The sequence below is a fragment of the Podarcis gaigeae genome (assembly GCF_964106915.1).
Source record: "Podarcis gaigeae genome assembly, chromosome: 2".
NCBI classification, from domain to species: Eukaryota; Metazoa; Chordata; class Lepidosauria; order Squamata; family Lacertidae; genus Podarcis; species Podarcis gaigeae.
The window spans coordinates 122,712,447-122,726,641 of NC_139679.1; the positions used below are offsets into that span (position 1 = coordinate 122,712,447).

General features: G+C 43.9%; 1 protein-coding gene across 4 annotated transcripts; it reads left to right on the top strand.

Moving 5' to 3' along the window:
• Nucleotides 1-1,386: 1,386 nt before the first annotated feature.
• On the top strand, nt 1,387-13,522 carry LOC310837328 (uncharacterized protein). Of its 4 annotated transcripts, XM_083723730.1 has the most exons (7): nt 1,401-1,458; nt 1,766-1,872; nt 3,069-3,297; nt 4,007-4,198; nt 5,905-6,031; nt 8,601-8,669; nt 10,381-13,522. In XM_083723730.1, exons 4-7 carry the CDS (start codon nt 4,127-4,129, stop codon nt 12,372-12,374), a joined length of 2,262 nt encoding a protein of 753 aa, XP_083579856.1. In that variant the 5' UTR covers nt 1,401-1,458; nt 1,766-1,872; nt 3,069-3,297; nt 4,007-4,126; the 3' UTR covers nt 12,375-13,522. The 4 variants fall into 4 exon arrangements, with proteins under 4 accessions (XP_083579855.1, XP_083579856.1, XP_083579857.1 ...); XM_083723729.1 differs by lacking the exon at nt 1,766-1,872 and having other exon boundaries at nt 1,387-1,458; XM_083723731.1 differs by lacking the exon at nt 1,766-1,872 and having other exon boundaries at nt 1,403-1,458; nt 3,069-3,190.
• The last annotated feature ends 673 nt before the right edge of the window (nt 13,523-14,195 follow it).

Here is a 14,195-nt window from a genome sequence, read left to right on the forward strand (position 1 = left end):
GCTGCGTTGCAGATAAGTTTGTTCTGCCACCCCACAACATAAAACGCCCCCCCCCCCAATAAATCCTGGCTACTCCCATGCCTTCATTCCCATACCCATAAATATTTGAGGAGGCTGCCCCCCCCCCGCAAAAAAATAGAGCATTGCTGCAGTGATTGATTATGTGGGCGGGGACTGCCTCCCTCCCTCCATATACATATACGTATATGTATACATATACATACATTATAGATATTGTTGCGGTAAAATCTGGGTGCGAGGCTGCTCTGCCACCCAGCTCGTCGGACTAAGTCCGCGGGTCCCTGCGGAGGAAAATGAGCTCAGCCGGAGACAGGAGCAAACTGCAGAAGATCCAAGTTTATTGCGCAACAGGTTCAAGGTGAGATTGAACAGTGAGAAAGGGGTGACATGAACTTTTGAAACTTCCCTCCATGTCCCAGAATACAGTGCAAAATACATCCCAGTTACGTCATGAATACATTAAGAAGAGGTTGGGTTACACAGGATTAACATATGGAGGAGGGAGGGGAGAAGATTCAGAGCTGGAGATATGCGCAGATAAGCACATCCTGAGTACCAGTGATGAGAAGACAATGGTCCATGTACTGGCATTGCCCCGGAGGAAAGATTTGGCAGTGATTTGACAGGATTAGGGTCTTGACACCTTGCTTGAGGGATTATGGAGGACAGGGGAGGTGCCATGGAGTCCTAGAGAAATTGAGCAAATTGGCACATTGATTTTCTATGAATTTTATAGATTTTAGTCCCTTTTGACATTGACAATTGGAAATAAATGGATATATTGTAGTATTGTAGCGAAGAAGAAGGTGAAGAAGACATGCCCTCCCTTCCGTATCAATATATACACATATATACACACACACACACATATATATATATATTATAAAATTCTATGAATTTTATAGATTTTAGTCCCTTTTGACATTGACAATTGGAAATAAATGGATATATTGTAGCGAAGAAGAAGGTGAAGAAGACATGCCCCCCCTTCCGTATCAATATATACACATATATACACACACACACACACACATATATATAATATATTATAAAATTCTATGAATTTTAGTCCCTTTTGACATTGACAATTGGAAATAAATGGATATATTGCAGCGAAGAAGAAGGTGAAGAAGACATGCCCCCCCCCGTATCAATATATACACATATATATACACACACACACATATATATAATATTTTAAAATTCTCAATTGCATGAGACCCACACGAGGCAGCCAGACAGGGCAGAGAACCGGCTTCCTCGCCCTTCCTCTCCGGTGATGCGGAGGCACCGGCGGCCGCCAGGTGGCGCTGCGCGAAATCGAGCTTGGGGCCGCTTCTAGGCGCCTACTTCCCCTCCCTCTCTATGGTCGCCACTTCCTGTTTGGCGGACGGAAGCGGCGGCGAAGGGAGCGGAAGGGCCGCTCCCTGCTCCGAGGTGGGCGGCAGGGAGGTCCCAGGAGGCCGGCGGGGCTCCCCCATCCCCTTTGCCCCTCGTCCCGAGGGGGAGGGGCCCTCCCGTCCTAATTGGGGTGTCTTTGCATCTCTGCTCAGCAGAGAGAGATTCCCAAAATTTCTCTTCCTCAATAAACTGAGACATAAATGTTATTTCCCCTCAAACGGCCCTGGAGGCTTGAGCTGAGATTCCTGGGTTGGGGGTGGGGGGAAGGGTGAGTTGGGGGGTTGGACTAGATGACCCTCAGGGGTCCCACCCAACTCTCTGATTCTGCTATTCTTTCTTGAAGGGAGGCAGAAGAGGGAGAAGGAGGTGGTCGGGAGCCAAGGCAGCAACCTGATGATGCAGACTTCTAATGCGGTGACCTTAAAAATTAAATTAAAAAGATTTAATATGGCATAAATCAAAAATTATAATTCAGAAACAGTGGGAATGCTTAAACGAATATTTATACAAGCAGAGCTCAAATACGAAAGTTTGGCTGTGCTTAGACTAAGCTTCTGAAGAATATAGAGAATATAAAGATTTTGCCGACTATGAAAGAACCTAAGGAAGGGAAATGATTGAAGAGCAGATTTAAAGGCGAGCAAGATAACTAAGAGACATGCGGTGAATGCGGCGGAAATATTTTATAATATTTTAACTAAGATTTATATATTGTAATGTTTGAAGCGTGAGTTGGGTAATATTGTTGGTTACGAAAAGTATTTTCTTTTTTAGTTTGCATTTTGGAAAACGTGTATTTAAATGCGTTTACAGTGTTAGGTGTTGTTTTATTGTTTTGTTTTCTTGTAAAATTCAATAAAAATTAATATTAAAATAAATAAAAAAGGTGAATTTGGGTTGACAGGCTGGTGCTCGCCCATTTACAGAGCTTTGCTGGCCCCTGGCCTTTCCTCAGAGACTCCCAGGGGCCGGATGCCTACCCTGGTGGGAAGCCTGCAAAGAGGACCTGAGTGCTACAGCACTTTCCTCATTTTTTTAAAAAAATAGTTTTTAATTAAAGATTTTATTGGCTTGCAAAAGTACGTGCATTGTCTCTTTTCTTTTCAGGTTGTGCTTTCTACAGATCGGTTGGCATTTGTTGTTTGATTCCCAGGAGAAGGTCCTCTCTTGGACCTTCTGAGCTGGCTAGTAGCCGTATTTGTGACCAAATCCGTATTCGATAGACATCATCGCCCTCATTTCTGACACCTGCCTCCTTTGTGGCCATTCAGCGGAAAGTAGCGTCTATTTAAGCATCTTCTGTTCCTCGAGTTACCCTTTTTCTGTCCAGACATTTTGGCTCCTTGGCTTTGCTTCAGTCCCCTCCTCCTCAGCCTCTTCTGCCTTGGACGGCTGGATTTTTCTTCCTGTGGCCAGTTCAAGGATGGAATGGTGTCTAGTAGATTATGGGATTCCCCCTAGGAATGTTCCTTTAGTGGGTCTTCTTTGGGCAAGGGGGTCTATCAAGTTCTAGTGGGGCTGAGTTGCTTTCCTGCAGGCTTTGACGTGAAGGACTGTGACTCATTTGGCCGTCTGCTTTTGTGACAGTTTCGCACTGTGGCCAACGGAGCCTGCTTTTTGACTTTCAGTTTCTTCTCTTTCCCCAGGATTTTTGAACCAACAGAACAGCTAGAGGGAGATTGCAAATGCCTCTTTGGGAAATCCTGAAGCATCGTTTATTTACAATATGTACAAAGAGTATTTTATGCCATCCAGAATATGACATTTGGTGGGTGTGCATGAGGACTTGTTTTTTAATTTGATGCTCTGTATGTGATGAAAAGGACCCAGCTACAAAGCCTGAAATCATTCAGAGGTTGGAGGAGAGACTCTCTGGTAAGCAGAAAGAAAAGGCAGGAGTGTGGATGAGATTGGTGGGGGACAGAGATCTAGGGCATAAATGTTAATACAATAATAATAAGTTTTTTTTATTTATACCCTGCCATTCCTGGTTCAGAAAACCGGGCTCAGGGCGGCTAACAACAAAAACACTTAATTGATGCAACAAAAAACAGCATAAAATACAGTATAAACCGTGAATAACAATAAATTCAGAATTCAAAATCAATTTAGGGGGAAATCCGTCCAATAAACATTAGATGATCACCAGGTGATCAAACATTATGATGATCACTAATTTAGCTAGCTGGTTAAATTAGTCCCACTTGGGCCAGCAAGGAGTCCAGGGGAGAATTAGCTGTGGGATCCCAGAGCGGGTAATCTTCATAAAAAGGGGAGGAGGGAAGGAAGGGGAATAAAAGATCAGGCTAAGTTCAAATTGAAAGCCAGGCAGAATAGCTCTGTCTTACAGGCCCTGCGGAAGGAAGTTAAATCCTGGTTTCATGGGACAGAGCATTCCACCAGGTCGGAGCCATCACTGAGAAAGCCCTGGCAGGTCAGCCATACTGAAGCAAACTCGGCAAAATGGAGAACATTATTCAGAGCAGTTAAGGCTCCCCAAATGTATTCTAAGATATTTTAATCCATGAAACCCACATTTGTATAAAGGTTTTAATTCTTCCTATTCCTTTTCTGTCCTCTGCAGGCGCTGGAATCGCCCAACTTGAGATCTTTCTCTGCTTTAAAGTGTGTTGTGGCACCATTGTGAGAGGCCCAAGGTTGGCTTGGTTTTATGCCTCCTCCTTCACACCCCTAAGGCAGCGCGATGGCCTCAGAGGCATCTTGGTTATCTCTTCTTTGGGCCGGAATGGAAAGAGCTGCTGGGCAGCCACCTCATGTAAGGGAAGGAGAATTGGGGAGGGCTGTTGTGTCATGCACACCCTTGCTCTGAGATGTTCTGGCATTCCCTTGTACCACCTCCCCCCACCCCTTTAACAGAGTTGGGTTTTGGTGGGAATTTCTATCATCTTTCTTCCATTCCTGCTGCCACCACATATCCTATCTGAATACAGTGGTACCTCGGGTTACATACACTTCAGGTTACAGACTCCGCCAACCCAGAAATAGTGCTTCAGGTTAAGAACCTTGTTTCAGGATAAGAACAGAAATTGTGCTCCAGCGGTGCGGCGGCAGCAGGAGGCCCCATTAGCTAAAGTGGTGCTTCAGGTTAAGAACAGTTTCAGGTTAAGAACGGACCTCCAGAATGAATTAAGTACTTAACCCGAGGTACCACTGTACTCCATTCCCAGCGTAATGAAATATTATGCATGTGGTGGAATACAATTAATTTACTGAATACAAATGAATACATTGGTTGCATGATTATTTGGTATACACAAGTGCTTTGTTTCAGACTGTGTTGTTTTTATTGATACTTTTCCAGTTTATACATTTCATTAGTTTCACAATCAATTTAACATTTCAAGGTTTGACTTCCTTCTCCCTCTTTCTGCGGTTCCTTAAATTATTTTTTAAAATATCTTCTGCATATCCAAATTCATTTAATTTGCTCTTTTACTTATCTACTTTAATACATACTCTTTAATATACTTTAATATACATATATACTTTAATATATACTCTTATGAAACTGCAGGTTATTGCAATAATCCTGCCAATGTTTGCAATTTATCTGTAAATATTCAGTAAGCCATTTCCATTCTTTTATAAAAAGTTTGTTATCTTGATTTCTTATTCTTCTGGTAAGTTTGCTCATTTCTGCATATTCCATAAGTTTTTGTATCCATCCTTCCTTTGCTGGGACTTCTGCTTCTTTCCACTTTGGGGCAAGTAGCCACCACAGCTTTGTTTCAGACTTTTGTTCTCTTAATGCAGATGCAACAGTTGACAACTAAAATGCTGAAGCTATACTAATAAATTAGCTCTGCTTTACATCCACCAGCAAGTCTCTCAACACCATCTCCCAAACTCCACTCTCAACAACTCTCTGCTTGACTCTGAACTGAACTGCAAACAGTCTCACCATCAGCGCTCAAACTCATATCCAATTGCCAGTCACTACCAATATTCCAAACTCACTCACTCCCCCTACCTGTTTAGCAAAGTTTTTAATGTTTGATGTTTCATCGTGTTTTCAATATTCTGTTGGGACTGGCTTGGAAGGCCCAGCCGGATGGGTGGGGTATAAGTAATAAATTATTATTATTATTATTATTATTATTATTATTATTATTACACCTCCCTAACATTTTGTTTGATTCCTCTAATGTATTGGAAGCCTCCCAGAGTGCCTGCTGAAATGCAGCCCAATGGATGTGGCATAAACAAATAATAATTATTATTAATGTACTTCCTCTGCTTTTACCTTAATGAATATTAATGCCTGTGCATAAAATATTATGTACAAAAACCCAGAACCTCACAAGGGACTCTGAATTAATATGGCTTTTTCTCACTGCAAAATCTCAAAGTCACCTAGTTGTCAGTAAATGGAACCACACATAGAGCAACATTAACTGTTTCCTCTTTTCAAACTGGGATAATTGTGCAGTTTTGGTCATTTGTGTTTCATTTTTATTCCAGGCATTCTTGGCGTTTGAGGAGGTAGCTGTGCATTTCACGGAGGAGGAATGGGCTCTGCTGGATCCAGGCCAAAGAGCTCTGCACAGGGATGTCATGGAGGAGAATTATGAGATGGTGGCCTCTCTAGGTAAGGGCACTTCCTTCATGGATAGATGTTGAAGGTATGAATTCATTGTGCTCCTCCAGACATTCACCTTGGTTTATCCTCATAACCCATGATCATTTTTGTCCCCACAAAGGTTTCCCACCTCTAATGCTTTGGCTGCAATTGATTTCCTCCTAAAATCTTGTAGTATTCCGTACAGTTGTTCTGGTGTTATATTTGTTTCCGAAGCCCTGCAAGTATTTCTGTACTGCCATATTGCATAGCAGGGGTTGCCATCCTTTTGGGTCAGTGGGTACATTTGTGAGAGAATGCTGTGGGAAACTATACAGTAAGCGTAGGCTCACTATACAGTGAATTCTTAATACAGTCGTACCTTGGAAGTCGAATGGAATCTGTTCCGGAAGTCCATTCAATTTCCAAAACGTTCGGAAACCAAAGCGTGGCTTCTGATTGGCTGCAGGAAGCTCCCGTTGGACGTTTGGCTTCCAAAAATTGTTTGCAAACCGGAACACTCACTTCTGGGTTTGCGGCGTTCAGGAGCCAAAATGTTCGAGAACTAAGCTGTTCGAAAACCAAGGTACAGGCGACTCCCCATTTATGCAGGGGTTATGTTCCAAGGAACCACACGTGTAAGTGAAATTGTGTCAATTGTGAGCACCATAGGGAGTCCTAGTGGCTTGCATGGAGACCCACCCCAGAGCCTGAAGAGGACGTCCCCACCTGTCGGCTGAGCTGCTAAACAAAGCCCCACTGCCCTCTGGCATGTGGGGAAGAATCAACAGCGACTGTACTGTCTCTAATGTTGTGTCATGCCAGCCCCCCTCCACGCCAGATAGCTATCCCTGTTATTTAATAGAGCAATATATAAATACTGTACTATACTGTAATATAATATAATATTTATATTCTATTTCTAAAAACTGCTTAGAGATTTGATGGTTTGCTGAAGTCAATTATCTCCAGTTACATTGGCCTGGAATTTGCAGGGCCAGAGTCAGTGCCATCCAGCAGAAAAAAAACACTTTGAGGGTTCACTGTAGCTGCCACTTGGGCTCGCCGGCAACTTTGACAATTAGGGCGTTTCTCTTCCTTAATTTATAGCTTGTATCTTATAAAGTTTGACACGAGCTTTCGTTTGGCAGTGCCTGGCAAGGTGCTCAGCCCAGCCCAGCTTCTTGCAGCCTCACAATATGGGGCAGTTAGAGCAGTAAAATAACAATCACAGGAAGCAGCCTATTTTATTTCCTTTTCTGTGTATACTGTAAGGTTTTACCATTGCTATGGCCATTGGCTAATGTGAATAAAGTTTTATCTATCTATCTGCTTAGAGATTCCATTTACAATCACATAGTACAGTTTTAACTCGGAAGTCAAACACTCTGTTCAACTTCTGAAATGTTCAACTTCCAAAGCACGGCTTCTGATTGACTGAAGGAAGCTCCTGCAGCCAATTGGAAGCTGCAGAAGCCCCGTCAGATATTCAGCTTCCAAAAGAACTAGAACACTCACTTCCGGTTTTTGATCGTTCGGGAGCCAGAACGTCCGACTCCCAAGGCGTTCGGGAGCCGAGGTACGACTGTAGACTAATTTTGTTTAAAAACTTAATATTTGCAGCTTTGGCTGGTTTGCCAATTTCAGTCCCTCTTTGATAGAGGTGAATTTCTCACTGTGCTCCATTTTCTAGTAGCCTCCTGATTGAACTGTTTCAATGTACATTACGTGGGACTGCCTGTTATGAGACTATTGGAATACTTTAGCTGGTCCAAAATGCAGCAACCCAATAATTGGCTGGCTTCCAGTGTGGTGTAGTGGTTAAGAGCTGTGGACTCGTAATCTGGTAAACCGGGTTCGCGTCTCCGCTCCTCCACATGCAGCTGCTGGGTGACCTTGGGCCAGTCGCACTTCTCTGAAGTCTCTCAGCCTCACTCACCTCAAGAGTGTTTGTTGTGGGGGAGGAAGGGAAAGGAGATTGTTAGCCGCTTTGAGACTCCTTAGGGTAGTGATAAAGCGGGATATCAAATCCAAACTCCTCTTCCTCTTCATTTGGAACATGCATAATCCCTGTTTCATAGCAGCTGCACCGGGTGTTGCCAGTTCATTTCTGGGCCCAGGTCAAGGTGCTTACATTAGTGTTTAAAGCCCTAAGTAACTTGAGCCTAAAATATTTGAAAGCTGGTGTCCTTCTATAAGGGCCATGTCATGTGTTAAGATTTGCAGAGGTGGTCCTCCTGGTATTTCTGCTGCCATCGGTATTGTGGGAAGAAGACTTTCTCTGTGGCAGTTGTGGAACGCTCTCCCGACAAGTCATGCATCTATCATCTATAGTGTAGAGTTTTCAGCCTTTGTCTTTTGTAGAACCCCCCACCCTTTATGAACTGGTATGGTTCTGTTCCATTTGGAATGGTTGAGCTTGGTTTAGAATTGTAGCTGCCTACCTGTTTTTGTGCATGTTATATTGTTGTAACTGAGCCTGGAACATTATGATGAAACACAGGAACCAGTAGATAAAGCACCTTTTAAGTTGCTTGACTTGGAAAAGATGGATGTTTTGTGGTCAAAAGGTAACCAGTATTTTTTGTTCCCTTGAAAGAATCAGAACTCCGTACCTGCTGGGGAGAATATCCATTTACCCAGGATCTCAAAGGAGAGACATCAACAGGTAGCTCTGCCTAGATGTGTTGTGGGGCCCTTTTTGATCTGGGAATTGAAGGATTTCCCCATTTTGGAGTAATATCCCAGGCAAATTGACCCAGCAAGCTGTGATACCTCCTCCTGGACATCTTTCCAGGGGGATTTGACAGATTCATTGAGGATAAGACTGTCAGTGGCTACTACCTATGTCGGCTAGGTGCTACTTCTTGAAATGGGGAAAGCCATGTGGCCCTCAAAACTCTTTCCAGGTCCCATCACCTCTCAAGGAACCCCAGTGTCTCTACAGGCCATCGCGAAGATGTCACTTGCCATTTTTAATCAATATGGTGCACGGGATCCTTTGAAAGTGCACCGATGGCAAGCATTTTCTGCTAGCTTAAAATAAATATCACAAACGTAGGGAGTAATATACCTATGGGAAATGTGATTGACCTGGAAGAAAGTGACAGAAGTAGAAACTGGCACTAAAGTACCAGTGTAAAGTTGGCACCTTTGTTACAGTTGAGTTTCTGAATGGGGAATTGAAAGGAAAATGGTGGAAACATAAACTTCTGTACCTGGTGACAGAAAGTGGAATATGAACCATAAAAGAAATTTTATGTGATTGCCTTAGACCAGGGATGTCCAACTCCCAAGAGACTGCAATCTACTCTAGTTTGAGTCGGAGGATGGTCTGTGCTTACAGATCTGTACACAGAATCTGCTGACCATCCTGGTCATCTTATGATCTTTGCCTAACAGGAAAATGTCAAATTTTTGCTTTTCCGGGAGGTCAGCGAACCTCACCAGCAGGGGATCAATGGTCTCACTACGTGCCTCTTCATGAAAGGGACATCTAAAGAACAAGTGCTCTGGGCTTCCTATATCCCCCAATGAACAGGCGCAAAGTCTCTGAGCCTATGGGACTTTTTTAAAGGATCCTTCCAGGACTGGCGAGGGCAGAGCCAAGCTTCTGGCGAGTGTAAAATCCCTTCTGGCATTTTTGGATACGAGAAAGAAGAGATATGCTGCCGGTGCGGCTCTATCTCTCTTGATTTCTCCAATTTTATAGTTGGGGCACCTTGAGCAGTCCTGTTGACTCTCGGTGTTTATGATTCTTTACTCACAGAATAAAAAACTGGCAGTGATCTACCACTTTTTTGGGGGGGGCAGGTTTCAGGGGTAAGTTGTTGAGCTTTTTTTACGGAGGGGATTTGAAAATGTTGAACTTGGGGAAAGGGGAAAATTCACTCAACAAAAGATCGCCAAGGAAACAGTCAGCCTCGTAGTGAAAACGCCGTATTGTGTTATAACAATCATGTGAGAATGGAGGGCAGGGTCAGATGCTCTTTTGACACCACAAATGAAAGGGAGCCCACAATCTACCAAAACCACCCAGGGCTCAACAAGTAGATTGCAATTGACCTGTTGGACATCCCTGTCTTAGACTAACACATTCAGAAGACAACCTCGGTTTCAGCTTTGGATAGTCAAAGGAGGGGTTGTCCATGTGTGAAGATGCTAAAATTGGAGAAGCAGTTACTTGGGTTTTATTATGGTGGTGATGATTTTTTTGTTTGCACCCTGCCCATCTGACTGGGTTGCCCCAGCGGCTTCCAATGTATATAAAAACATAACAAAACATTGCACATTAAAAAGCCATTGATCCCAAAGAAAGTCCTTTGTTTCTGCCTTGAAATCCAAATGCTGTTTCCTTTTGTCTGTCTCCACACAAACAGATTATGGGCAGAACCACTGGAATTATACAGAGCTCTCTGAGGTGCCGTTGGAAAGAATGAAGAGTGACTCACAGAAAGAAATGTTTTTAGATCTTAGAGAACTCAAAAAGGATGAAGGAAACCTGTCGGAGAACGAAGAAAAGAAATGCTCTACTTCTCTGGTTGTTGATGCTGATGAACACCCGATCTCACGGGAGGATCACAATGAAAACAGCAGGAAATTATGTCCACTATGTGGAGAGATATTTCGATATGAATCACAATTAAACATACATTACAAAATCCACACAGGGGTGAACCCATTTAAACCAAAGGAGTGTGAAAAGACTGTGCCCAGTAGCTTACCAAAATATCAAAATACCCACGCAGGAGACAAAGCATTTAAATGCATGGAGTGTGGAAAGAGCTTCAGTCAGAGAGGTAACCTTATTCGTCATCAAATGACACATTCAGGGGAGAAACCATTTGAATGCAGAGAGTGTGGGAAGAGCTTCAGCCAGAGTAGTCACCTTGCTGCACATCACAGAACACACACCGGGGAGAAGCCATTTAAATGCATGGAGTGTGAGAAGAGCTTCCGATTGAGCAGTCTCCTTACTTTACATCACAGAACGCACACAGGGGAGAAACCGTTTAAATGCATGGAGTGTGGGAAGAGCTTCGCTGTGAGATCGTGCCTCACGTTACATGAAAGAGCCCACACAGGGCAGAAATCATTTAAATGCATGGAGTGTGGGAAGAGCTTCAGTCAGAGCAGTAACCTTATTCGTCATCAGATAACACATTCCGGAGAGAAACCATTTAACTGCATGGTGTGTGGAAAGAAATTCAGCCAGAGCAGTCACCTTACTGCACATCACAGAACCCACACAGGGGAGAAACCTTTTCAGTGTGTAGTCTGTGGAAAGAATTTTCGCTGGAGCAGTCTCCTGACTTTACATCAGAGAGCTCACACAGGGGAGAAACCATTTAAATGTACCGGGTGTGAAAAGCGCTTCACTGTGAGATCTTGCCTCACTTTACATGAAAGGACCCACACAGGACAGAAATCATTTAAATGTCTGGAGTGTGGAAAGAGCTTCAGTCAGAGTGGTCACCTTATTCGACATCAGATAACACATTCCAGAGAAAAGCCATTTAAATGTGTGGAGTGTGGCAGTACCTTTACTCGGCATTCTCAACTTATTCGTCATCAAAGAACACACACAGGAGAGAAACCATTTCAGTGTGTGGAGTGTGGAAAGAGTTTCTGTTTCAGCAGTCACCTTACTCAACATCTGAGAACCCACTCAGGGGAGAAACCGTTCCAATGTGCAGAGTGTGGAAAGAGCTTCAGTTTTAGCAGTCACCTCACTCGACATCATCGAACCCACACCGGAGAGAAGCCATTTCAATGCATTGAGTGTGGAAAGAGCTTCAGTGAGAGCATTAACCTTACTGTACATCTGAGAACCCACACAGGGGAGAAACCGCTGAAATGCGCGGAGTGTGGAAAGAGTTTTAGTCACAGCAATAGCCTTGCAACACATAAGAGAATTCACACTGGCGAGAAGCCATTTCGATGCACAGAGTGTGGAAAGAGCTTTAGCCACCTTGCTGGCCTTCATGCACATAAGATAACACACACCGGGGAGAAACCATTTCAGTGCATGGAGTGTGGGAAGAGGTTCAGCTCCAGCAGCCACCTGACTCGACATCTTCGAACGCACTCTGGGGAGAAACCATTTCCCTGCATGGAGTGTGGAAAGAGCTTCAGTCAGAGCAGTCAGCTTAGTACACATCAGAGAACACACACAGGAGAGAAGCCCTTTAAATGCACGGAGTGCGGAAAGCGCTTCAGTGCAAAGAGTATCCTTACTAAGCATCAGAGAAGCCACACAGGGGAGAAACCATTCAAATGTATGGAGTGTGGAAAGAATTTCAGCCGGAGCAGCAACCTTACTAGACATTTTAGGACACACACCAGAGTGATGGCAGGGAGGCATTTAAAATAGCTTCAGCTGATATATCAAGGGATGTAGGCCAGTGGGCGATAGTTGTTTAACACTTCTGGGTTATGGGAAACTTTTGCCAGACATCTACGTGTGCATCACTGCCCTCCTCCAGCCTCTCTTGCGGTGATGGGAGGATTGCAAGCATGTGGAGGGTGATCATACATGTAATGGCTGACACACGTGGTATAAACACACCAACAGCTCCAACATACGAATGGAATGCTTAACACGGAGACAATAAGAGCCGCTCAGTCATCTTAACATGAACAGGGATGCTGGACATGATCATTTTTAAAGGACTGTTCCTCATTTGATTTATCACATTGCTTAAGGCAAGCGTGAGGAGTGTGTGGTTCACCAGATATTGCCAGACGACTAACCATTGAACGTAAGGACTGAGGCTGATGGGAATGTTGACATTCGGAAAGCCGTAGGTTTCCTGCCCGTGACTTAACAGATCCTTGAAAGTGGATGCATAGAGTTAGGAGCTGTGGCCTAATTTGGTGGTTGGCAGCAGAGTTTGGGCTAAAGATTGGGCAAGACCACCTGGGCTGCGATTGAGGGATGGGGAGAGGCAGGGGAACCAGCAGCCTTCAGTGATGAACTTCACCTCCTTCCTAGCATCCCATCATTATTATGGTTGCCTCTGGCATCCTGCGGCACCAAGCATGACGGTGTTAAGAGAGGGAGGACTAAGGTGTCAGTATATTGTATGGGGAAAGGTATGAGATTTTGAAGAGAGCAAAAAAGCTGGGTTGGGATCCTAGACCGATCCCTGACTGAGCTCAGACTTCACACACACACACACACACACACACACAGTGTTTTATCTTAGATTATCATGGATGTGATTTCTCCTAACCTGTAAGAGCTTGTTCCCTAGAACGTGATACTGTTAGGACAGCTGGAAAAGTAGGAGGCTTTAACCAAGGAGTTATTTGAGTGTAGGTGCACCGAGGTAGGTTTTAGGCATGGTTAAGTCTATAGTTATTTTTAATCTTGCATGCTAAAATCCTTGTGTGCAATAGTGTTTATTTATTCATAGAGTTGTAGTCTAACTTTTTTTATGTACAGTGCACTTTTGATTTACTATTGATATTCTTGATGGACTATGTTTGCTCCTTTCATAAACAAATGCATTCGCTGGTCTTCTGATGATGTACTTAAGGGAGGGAGCCGGCGTTTGTCCACAGACAGCTTTCTGGGTCATGTGGTCAGCCAGAACTAAACCGCTTCTGGCGCAACAGAACATCGTGACAGAAACCAGAGCACACAGAAACACTGTTTACCTTCCCGTTGCAGCGGTACCTATTTATCTACTTGAACTGGCGTGCTTTCGAACTGCTAGGTTGGCAGGAGCAGGGACAGAGTAACGGGAGCTCACTCCAGTGTGAGGATTTGAACCACCAACCTTCTGATCGGCAAGCCCAAGAGACTCAGTGGTTTTGACCACAGCATCACCTGAGATAAACAGTCCTCAGCCAGACATATCAATGGTGTGACTCACTGGAAGGCAACTTCCTGTGTGCGGAATTTCTAGGGATAACAATCCATTTTGTCAGATTGTCAGTTACCCTCCATTGTGTGTATCTGAAGAAGTGTGCATGCACATGAAAGCTCATACCAATAACAAGCTTAGTTGGTCTCTAAGGTGCTACTGGAAGGAATTTTTTTTGTTTTGTTCCCCCGTTGTACAGTCACACATGGTGGTCTTATGCTAAGTGGGAAGTCAGTCTAACAGGGACATCCATATCCTACACCAGGAAGGGGTTTCTACATACTGGGGGTGGGGGAAATGATTCCCCAAGTTGTCCAACAGTT

What these genes read in the sequence shown, in the direction of transcription:
- LOC310837328 (XM_083723729.1), top strand. Translation starts at nt 4,127, where the DNA reads ATGGCCTCAGAGGCATCTTGGTTATCTCTTCTTTGGGCCGGAATGGAA. An exon ending in TGAGATGGTGGCCTCTCTAG is followed by an intron (nt 6,032 to 8,600) that starts GTAAGGGCACTT and finishes TTCCCTTGAAAG; the next exon opens with AATCAGAACTCCGTACCTGC. An exon ending in CAAAGGAGAGACATCAACAG is followed by an intron (nt 8,670 to 10,380) that starts GTAGCTCTGCCT and finishes CCACACAAACAG; the next exon opens with ATTATGGGCAGAACCACTGG.